At 32.4% G+C, this 10927-nt stretch overlaps 1 protein-coding gene across 1 annotated transcript; it reads right to left on the bottom strand.

Moving 5' to 3' along the window:
- Positions 1-2094: 2094 nt before the first annotated feature.
- LOC127087976 (AP2-like ethylene-responsive transcription factor ANT) lies at positions 2095-5464 on the bottom strand. The gene is made up of 9 exons (XM_051028892.1): positions 4888-5464; positions 4146-4797; positions 3964-4046; positions 3829-3837; positions 3650-3738; positions 3479-3552; positions 3324-3374; positions 3150-3226; positions 2095-2822 (listed from the first exon to the last, which is right to left on the bottom strand). Exons 1-9 carry the CDS (start codon positions 5189-5191, stop codon positions 2203-2205), a joined length of 1959 nt encoding a protein of 652 aa, XP_050884849.1. The 5' UTR covers positions 5192-5464; the 3' UTR covers positions 2095-2202.
- Positions 5465-10927: the final 5463 nt, after the last annotated feature.

Consider the following 10927-nt stretch of genomic DNA (forward strand, 5'->3'; position numbering starts at 1 on the left):
CTTGTCAAATTCCTTCCCAACTTCCTTGTCAATGTCCTTCCCAAATTCTCCAAATAAGCCATTACCATTTCATAATTATTGCAATTTGTGGGAATCTTCTAAGTTCTTTGAACCTTACCAAGTTCATCGTTCCGATTGAATAATTCACATCTTACTACACTCTACAATTAGGTACATAATAAAAATGAGTTAAACTTATGAGAAAAATCGAGAAAAAAATTAACAGTTGCTTACCTCTGAATTTCGACATTTTTCAGAATTTCCTATTGGAGTTTTTAATGGTGTTTGAGACCCACATCTTCATTGGTTCATTACATCCACGTCTGGGTAAACTCAATCCTTGAGTTTCCAATTGATGAGGTTTTTCTTCCACCCATTTTCAAACTTTAATTTCTTTTTCACGTGAAACCTGTAGCTGGAACAACGAAGATGGACGAAGAACAATGAGGCCTGCAGCTGGAATGGCGAAATTTGATGAAGAACAATGATATTTGCAGTTTGAACGATAGCAAACATGAAGAACGTCGAAGGTTGGAATGAAGAAGAAGAAGAACAACGATGATATATGACATCTCAATTGACATGGCAAACCAGGGGCGACTTAGGCTAAAGAAAACATGCCACATTGGATGAAAATGAGATTCTGGATTGAAATAGTCAATCTAGGGGCCAGACATAGGAAATCTTGATGTTATAAGGGGGGAATATCAACAAATTTTTTTACATAATATTCAGAAATTCGCTAAGGAAGTGACGTATATTTAACCTAAATTTCTATTTCTAAAAATTCCTCCTCTCTTACAAAAGTGGTAGAAATTGAAGACTAATACATAATTCAAGACATTCACCTTGGACGTCCTTATTCGGACCTCACGTTTTAGACTAATGTAATGTTGTTTTTTGAGTTTATTTTGTTTTATAAATTTATTTTATAAATATAAGTAAGAGTCTCACATAAAAAAAAGATATTTAACAATATATTAAATAGACAACTCATATTTAATATAATCCCTTTTTACTTTGTTTCAATAAACTAATGATAATGGCCAATGGTATGAACATACATTTACTTATACCTAACCCATCCATTTGATGTGGCTGCACTACTTTTTTGCAATTGGATGGGAGAACAACTTTTTAAACAAAACTATACAAGTGAAGGTAGCTGTATTCATTAACATCATCAATGGATTATTAATCCACACCCCATTATAAATCAATCACTACAACCTGTCCTTTTCTATTGTTAATAGCAATATTAGCACAAAATAATTTCTTATTATTAACACATTACTACAAAAACATTATAAAAAAAAACAGCTATTAACCACTTCCAGCTTTTCCGGCATTGATTCCTCATTTTCGTCCCAAAATGTTGTTATGGTCAAAGAATCAACAAACATTGCATTCAAACACAATATATACACACACGTGTGAAAACACTTGATTACAATATAGACTCAATAACCACACAAGACATGAAATCACTTTTACCTCCCAATAATATAAAAATTATTATATCTCTAATGATTTTGGCACTTGCAAATGGAATTACAAAAAAGATATATAATTTTTTTAACAATGAAAACAACTTTTCTTTTAAAAAAGAAAACACAATGTCCCCATATAATCATGAAAATTTGGCCACTTTCATGCAAGAATGACATAGTTATTTTTCCTTTTTGAATAATGAATAGAACATTTAGTTGCCTTTGGAAATAAAGCTTAAAAAAGAAAGGTTTATGCAATGATAGTGTTATGAGAAGATTAAGAAACATGATGATTTGGTCAAAACTCAAAAACCTTAAAGGCAATGTCTTTTATATGCATTATTAAGAAAAACAATGAGTTGGTTTTTGTACTTAACAAAATAAAACATAAGTAAAGTTTGCAACTTCAAAAAGAATTTTCAATAATAAAATTTTAAGGGCCACTTTCATTTGTCAAACATCATTTCATATAGAATTTAATCATTAGTGTTACCTTTAACTAATTCTTTCCCTCCAATATGCATATTCTCATATTCATTCCATTGATTGATTCCAACAATATATAGCCAAAAAGCTATGCTTGTGTTACATAAAGAAAATAAAATTAAAAAAGTGGCCCCTAAGTTCTTAACATTCATTCATTCATTCATTAATTAATCCCCTAAGATATGTTTTTTCATAACATAATTTCTTTCCCTTTTTACCCTTTTTTCTAAGCATCATTCCATGCAGCAAAAACAGGAAAATGTGACAAATTGATAGATGAAGTTGGTCTCATTTGAGTTGTTACTTGGGAAGGAAACCAAGAACTAGTAACACCAATGCTAGAACCAATCTTTGATTCCATTGAAGGCTTTGGAAAGAGTTGAGAAGGAGCGGTTTTATCAGGACTAGCTTCTCTAGAAGAGCTTAAGCTTGTCACCAATGAAGACGGGTTCGAAAAATGAGTACCGATCTTTGTCGAATCGTCTAAACCAACAAGGTCTTGTAAAGACATCGAAAAATCAGAATTCTTGAAATTTCCAGCAGAGTTTTTTTGGTCACAACCATTTGACACCATCTTCCATTTTGAATCATTACTTTCGTTGCTGTTTCGCGCTTGATCAGCTTCTCCGTTGTTCTGGCTCGTTACGTTTGTGTCGTTATATTCGTGAACATCGGCTCTAGGAACATTTTGTTTGATTCTTCTTGCTTGGTCACCAGATAGAAGAGTATTGCTAGCCATGATTTTTTCGACTTCGTATTTAGATATGTCGAAATTCGTTACCGCGTTCGAGCCACGGAATTTAATTGCTGCTACATCATATGCTTCTGCTGCTTCCTCTTGAGTGCCTGAAAGTTTCATTTCCAAGATGATAAAAAAACAAAATAAAGCATTACAAAATTTTGAACTTTACTCAAACCATTGTATTCAAAATAGCCTTTATCTAAAAAGAACAGCCTTAGAAAAAAGTGGAATTTTGTGATCAAAGTGGCAACATGTTCAGCCTTAAAAAAGCACTTCCAGTATCACTAGTGCTTTGGAAAAGAAATATTGAAGCATAAATTACATAAAAATATTATATTCTTATGCATGAAATTTAAACAATGTAGAATCTTTAATACACATAACATAAACATTGATTGGTTTCAGTAACAATGTTTGAGGAATCTACTTACTGAATGTTCCAAGATAAAGATCTTTGTTACCAGCAACTCTTCCAATCCTTGCTTGCCACCTACCATGTTGGTGGTGTCTGCAAAACACATAAAAAAAAGTGATTTTAGTTCAAATTTCAAAATAAACAGTGTTACTAATTTGAATGAAAAAAGGGTCAAGGAACTGAATAAAACCTTGTCACTCCTCTGTACATTGAAGCACCCCTGGAAAATCCACTGCTTTTTCTGCAAAAGTTAATGAATACTAAATCATCATGATTATCATATAATTTTAGTACTAGTAACTTTTTTCAAAAAATAATTGGTGATTAATGAACAGATTTATGTACCTTCTCAAATGAGCAACATATTCTTGCCTAGTCATGTTCTTCATTTCTTCAAGCTGAGTTTGATAATTTTCTAGCTGCATAATTATAGTAAAAAAAAAAAGTGATTCTAAGAAACATAATAATTAGATCAAAACTAACAAGAAAATGCTAAAATAGGGTAATGAAATGTACTGGGAAGTTTATATGAGTTGAAGGCCCCCAATATTTAAGTGCTGCTTGATCATAAGCTCTTGCAGCTTTCTCTTCCATATCATAACCTCCTATTGAGTCCAAGAAAATCAAATCAACTAAGTGAAAAATCAAAAGTAGTAACAATAATTTAGTAAGAGAAAGAGAAAGAGAAAACTTACCCAAATAAACTATAACATGCATGCAAAAGTTTGGTTAAATCATCATCCAAACATGACACATAAGAAAAGAGTTAGTAAAAAAACTTAGCAGTTAAAAATAGTTATGAACAAAACTTGAGTATTTTTCTTACTAACCTTGTCTTCCTTTTCTTGTTTGACCTTCTTTCTTGCAACTGTTATCCCATAAATGTGCTTCATATCTACCAGTCCATCTATGCCTAATGTAGAGAATAATAAATAAACATCAAAAGCAAAGTTAAAAATCACTATTTCTATCAAACTTTGAGAAAGTGAAAGAGTGGTGAATGAAGTTTTACCTTGTGACACCTCTATACTGTGAAGTTCTCTGTCCAAAAGTGTCGATAGATTTTCTATGAACAGGTTGTTTCTGTCCAAGCTTAGCAGCACCTCTTTTTTTAGCTTCCATGGTGACTGATTCAGTTGCAGAAGGTGAGATCTGTGTAGGAGCAGTAACGCAGCTAGATTGAGAACCAGGACTCATTGATAGGCTTAGAGATTGTAACTCACCACACCCAACAGAACCACCAACAATAGAACCACCACCATTGTTGTTTCCCATGTTTGTGTTCATTTGTTGCTCAAGAGTCTGAGAAGCATGGGAAGCTGAAGAATAATCTCTTTGAGAGAACCAGTTTTGCGGCATTTGGGAGGTACAAACATCAACATGGTTTGCTGTTGTTGTTGCTGTTGCTGTTGTTTCCTTTGATTCAGCCTCTAATGGTGTTTGAAACATTCCATGGAAACCAAGTGCTGCATAATATGGATGTGATGTCATGTGGCTATGTTGTTGTTGATGAGGATCTGCATTTTGTTGGTTATTGTAGTAGATACTGTCTAAGCTTAAAGCCATTGCCGCATCTCTTTCATGGCTACCATAATCATCATGAGTCCCCATTGTTGCACCACCGAGAAAGTCTTCAAGTTTAGGAGATGAAGATGACACCATCACTATACAACATAGTAGCAACCAAAAAAAAACATTAAACAAACATGATTAAAAAAAAACTTTATAATAAAATAAGATACGAAAAAACGAACCTTGTGATTGTGATCTACCAAGAGCTTCCATGATACAAAGAGAGCCATCTGATTTAAGAGGCATAACAGACAAAGATGAATGAAAGTTAGGATTGTCAGGAACACCATAACAGATAGGTGAGTTGGTGAAATGAGAAGGTGATAAATAGAAAGCAGTAGGAACAGTGTTGGAAACGGAAGAGTTTTGGGTTTGTTGGTAATGATGATGATGATGGGGTGAGAGTGAGAAACCCAACCAGTTGTTGTTATGATTATTGTTTCTGTCATCAGAGTTGTTATTGTTAGTGTCATTCATGGATTTCATCTTGAAAAAGGTTATTCAAAATGGTTGTTCTACCTAACAAACAAGAGAATCTATTGATCTTCAAGGTTGGAAAACTCAATCATTGTTTAGTGCATGAAGTGAAAGGGTAGTGAAGTGGTGAAGAGGGTTTATAAGAAAAACATGTGAGAGTGAAGAAAACAAAAAGAATGAATAAACGGGAAGCAAAGTGAGTAACAATGTTGGGTGGGGAGCACCCACTTCATTCCATAGGGATCTGTGTTATGAGAAAAAGACCACGTCTCTCTTGTGTGTTTTGTTTTTCTTGTTTAATTTAAGGATTATGTTTGTTAAAGAAATGTTAAATATAAAAAAAATGAAGAGAGAGAATGGGAAATGGTAGATTAACTATTTTGGTCAGAGCCTATGTTCCTTGGAAACGACTGTGGTCATGAAGTATGTAATGTATGTATGTATAGCTGAATCTAGTGAGTATCACATGGATACATACAACGAGTAAACGACATATTTTATAGTACTACCAACTAAAATGTGTTTTTATTTTCTTATAAAATCAATAATTATAATAATAAATATTTTAAAACCATATAATAGTTCATCAATAGTAACATTTTACTTAATGTCTGTAATTTTGATTAAATGATGTTATAATAGATGACGAGCAGGGCCTAACTTAGTCAACAAAGTAAAAAATAGTACTAAAAAGTAAATTATTATTTTTAACCAAAGTAGGCTCGTGAGTTTGAGATTTGATTTAAGGATAATAAGAACAAAACAAAAAACAGTGCAATGTTTTATTTATGTGTTTTGTTAATGACAACAGTGACAGCATAGCTGTGTACCTTAGATTTGAAAGGAAGGACATATCTGCCCATGTCATCTCATACTGTACAACAATTCTGCACCACTCTTCTCTCTCTCTTTAGTAATTTATTTTCAAACTCATTTAGTTTTCAATCTTCAACTTAATAATTTATGAATTCATAGATACTGCATATTTTAATTTAAAATTATAATAATTTATGATTTATGTTAATATTTGCATCTGAACGAGATGGATATAATAGATTATTAAGTAATAAAGTAATAGTAATAAATATCAACAAGACAAGTTAATTTTAGGGTTACACTTGAAGCTTAAATGAATGGGAAACAACCCATCGTCCAATGTGGACAAAGAGAGGTTTATTTCATGGGTCATCCAATCTGATCTTGTGCTGACTATGTGACCCAATCTTAATTTTTTTAGCAAAGTGAGTGAATGTCAAAATTCCAACCAAGTGAACAAGACAATAACCATGCAATGTGTACTACCAGGGACACATTTAAACTTTTTTTACCTACTTAATGGAAATGTTTGACTTTTCATCATTTTTTTTCTGCCATGTTTTTAATTAAATTTATTATGTAAGGGAGATATTTTTTAAGATGCATGTATCTCTTATATAATGCAATACTAATGTTATTATTTAGATTATATGTTAAAGTGTCCGGATGTGTATATGTATGTTCTATTTAAATTTATCACACAAAAGTTTATAAAAATATTTGTTTAAATATGCTCTACACCTTTAAAATTTAATCTTCTATCCCCAAAATTATGCTTTTATTATAATACATTTTGTCCTTAAAAAAAAGTAAAAATCATTTCTTATTTGTCATTCTTCGAACATTTTATAAAAATCGTGCAATTTAACGTGTTTTTCAGTCTTCTATTTGATTTTTACAAATAAATTCTTTTTTTATTAAAACTTTACTTTTTATCGACAATTTAAAATTTATACCGCACTTTTACGAAAATCATGATTTCTTATATATATTTTTGAAATATTCCATAAAATCTCATAATTTACATGCAATTTTATCGGAGTTTTTGAAAAACCCGATAAACAACATCCATTTTTATCAGAATTTTTGAAATATCCGATTAAAATGCATACATGCGTACCAGATATTTGAAAATCTTTGATAAAAGAGATTGTCAATAACCAGGTTTTTCAAATATTCTCGTAAAACAATGTTTATTTTTGAATTTTTAAAAAATCCAGTAGTTCATATTTCTTTTTTATTACTATAGTGGGGACCAAAGGAAGACACGACACGATTACTTCTAGAAGGAACGAAAGAGCTGAGAGAGTAGTTATAAAGTGCTCTCGTGCAGGGGGCATATGATAAGGAGGATTTGCATACTAGGGAGGATAAAGCAGTCTCATCGGTCTTCATAAGAGAAGGATTTAGCAGTCACACACACCCCTTACTCTCTAGCGTATAAGAGCTAGAGTTGGACGAGACATATATCTTGATGCAAAGCCTGGTGATGTTGTTGTTGCCGATGTAGAAACATCAACTCAAGAAAATATACATACTCAGGCTAAGGCTCTGGCTGACACTGAGGCGGAGGCTCAGACAGACATAAAGGTGGCTGCTCAGACTGACACGAAGTTGGAGGTTCATACTGATACAAAGGTGATAACTCACATTGATATATAATGTTTCTACACACAGATTGTGGCTTCCCTAGAGGGTCTAGTGACCATACTTTGCTCACTACATATGCCGATCATGCGTCTTTTAGACTGGCAGGCACTACTACAAATAAAACATTTTAAAACGAAGCTTTCACCTCGAAGAATAAAAAACTGAGGGGATACATCCCAGGAACGCCATGTTCTATTTAAAAAAATATATACAACATATTCCCTCGGTTCGAATATAGCTACACATGAGCCCGCTTTGAATCTTTGTTACTGCAATTTATATTTTGCATTAATATTTTCAAAATAATTTTTTCACAATCCCTTTTTAATTTTTTTTTATATATTCAAATTCTTCGGTTTTTCTAAAAATCCAACGTGATAGATATTTTAAATCAATTCCCATAATATGACGCTATGGTGTTTTTTTTATACTTTTTTTATTTTTAATTAAAACATACACGTCATTTTTTTTTGGAAAACTGACATGATTTCTCTTTTTCCTATCAACGCTCTAACTTCATATTGTCATTCTCTTCGGAAAAAACCCTAGGCGGTTTTCATCGTCACTCTCATCAAAACTTTTCCAACAGTAGGCGATATTCATCAACACTCAAACATCAAAAGTCATCATGTTTGAGGTATGTTTGTTCTTCTTTTTCACATTTGTTCTTCTTCCAACAGTAGGTTTATATCACTGAAATGACTTTAGTTTCTCTTGATTATTTATTTTTTTATTTTGTCATTTGTTTCGGCACCTATTTAACTAATGTCTTATATGAGTTGTTTTTCACTTGTATTTATTTCATTGAAATGGCTTTAGTATCACTGAAATGGCTTTAGTATCATTGAAATGGATTTAGTTTCTCTTGGTCATTTGTTTTTCCATTTTGATCACTGAAATGTTGTTAGTTATTATGTTTCTACGTGTTGTTTATCACTGAAATGATGTTAGTTACTATGTTTCTTTATTTAGATAGTCATGTCTGATTCGACAAGTACATCTCATACAACATTTACTGCAACCTCAGTTAATACATAGCGTAAAATAAAAATTAGAGGTTCTACGATGACACCAAGGTGAAAAAAGCCCACAACAACGATGTTCGCTATCCAATTACAGTTGATGTTGCAACCGACATGGCTTATGGTGAAAATGTTGAGGATTTTATGGGTTACATTGCATTATGAGGTAGAAGTAAAGTGAGTATTTTGATAGATAGTTGGAACAATGTTGACCAAGATTTGAAAAACATCATATGAACCGATATTACGGTATTTATTTTGATTTTTATGATTCGTTTTACAAGTATATATGATCATTTATTTTTTTGGTTTCATACTAATAAAAATTGTATTGTGTAAACATGTGAGGTGTTTGATGTTAGTCCAGAGGATAGTATGGTGAAGAAGAAATTTCTTACATATGTTAGTGACCGTTGGAAGGGCTTTAAGACACATCCCACCCGTGATTATATTACTCATAGGCTAATCGTCAGTATTCCCTATGTGCCCAAAATCAATTTAAAAGAGTATCTCATATAAAAAGCATCAAGAATAATAAGTAATTTATTGGCATTATAGATCAAAAGGTTCATACAAAGTCAAATCAACATATTATCCAACAATATTGAAATAGGTTCATCATAACACAACCTAACATAGAGGAGCTTATCTACTTATAATTCAAATTATAATACCATAATTGATTGATGAAAATAACATATGAATTCCTTTGAAGTAGTGGCTACCATCGGCTTCAAACGCCTTAAAAATCTCCTTTTATGCTCTCTAAATCGTGCCTTTCTCTCTAACTTTTGTAACCCTTATCAAAGTGAAAAAGTTCCTCTTAAAAAGAGCTCATAATGGATTAGACGCGTCAGAAAAAACCCAGAAAAAGGGACCATCGCACGTGTGATGACTTGCATCACGCACACACGATGTTGCGTGTGATTTTTCCCGAAGCTACACTCTTTTTCCTCCCTTTTCACCCAATCTTTTACTAAGTCCACAATATTTCTATTTGCTATTTTTCCTCATTATTTGGTCTTTCTTATTCATTTTAGTTCATATTTCATTTGTTTTGATCTGATTCTTCGACTAAATTCATGCAATGACAGATTGTCATCACAAAATAAAGTTTTCTCTAGCAAAGCTTAAAAAACCAAAAATAGAGATTTTATAAAGGTTGATCTTAAGATCCAAAATCAATCCTTAAAGGTATCACACCCTTAAGAATATAAACGACCATCACAATGACTTACAAAAATATATTCCTCACAAGTAAAACTTCACTTATTAGCACTAAGGCAATTAGAAGTGAAAAGAAATATTTTTCAGAAGAGAGAAATATAATTTCCCAAGAAATATGAAAATGTTGGAAATTGGAGTGGTTTGAAGTGAGGGTGAGCCTCTATTATATAGTAGTTGGAAAAACCAAGAAAATAAATAATCCATGGGCCTATTTGGTTATCTAATCGATTGGCAAAAAGCTCCAATCGATTAGATAACTCATTTACAATCGATTGTCAAGCCCAAATAGGAAGGTTTAGATATAGAGACATTACAAGTCATTAATGCGTTATCCTCATTGATTTTGTAATTGATTGACACCCTTCTAATCGATTAGCATAATATTCTAATCAAATGGCTGGTGTAAGACCCCAATTTTGACCCTTAGATCCCTCATGCTACCTCATCATATGCATTAGCATTGGAATCATACCTTGGCATCCTCCTTACCCCTCTTTCATTGGGTTTGTTTTGGGAGAGATCACCAAGCGCCATGTGATTGTATCATACTTGTTATTTTGTCCTTTACTAACCAAAACGCTAAAAAAATATGTCTTTGTATTTGTCTAACTCTTTTGTAGGTAGGGCATGATCACCATTGATCTATCAAGTTCATATATAGGGTTTAAGACCCTCATTGCTAAAAGCTCAACCAAGGAATGATCCATAATGGCTCTAGGCATTATATATGAGTCCCATTGATCTCTACATGTTATTTTGATTAAGATTTCTTCAAGAGTTTGGAGTTGGTTTACCTTGGAAACCCTAGCTCATTTGGGTATCTTGAGTAACTTCTTCAACAAGCTTCTTCACCAATTGATCAAATTTCTCAAGGGGGAATTAAAATTTCATCATATTATACATATATGATCTACCATGAGCCTAAAAAGTCAAGAGAATTGCAAGTTAGCAAGTTGGTTGATGGTGGTTGGCCAGATGAATTCATCTTATCAAAACTGGGTCCCCCTAGACCCTATCTCCTACAATTTTA

Source organism: Lathyrus oleraceus, chromosome 5, assembly GCF_024323335.1.
Source record: "Lathyrus oleraceus cultivar Zhongwan6 chromosome 5, CAAS_Psat_ZW6_1.0, whole genome shotgun sequence".
Classification (NCBI taxonomy): Eukaryota; Viridiplantae; Streptophyta; class Magnoliopsida; order Fabales; family Fabaceae; genus Lathyrus; species Lathyrus oleraceus.

What these genes read in the sequence shown, in the direction of transcription:
- LOC127087976 (XM_051028892.1), bottom strand. Translation starts at nt 5,191, where the DNA reads ATGAAATCCATGAATGACACTAACAATAACAACTCTGATGACAGAAAC. An exon ending in TGGTAGATCACAATCACAAG is followed by an intron (nt 4,798 to 4,887) that starts GTTCGTTTTTTC and finishes TATGTTGTATAG; the next exon opens with TGATGGTGTCATCTTCATCT. An exon ending in TATGTTGCTCATTTGAGAAG is followed by an intron (nt 3,375 to 3,478) that starts GTACATAAATCT and finishes TAACTTTTGCAG; the next exon opens with AAAAAGCAGTGGATTTTCCA.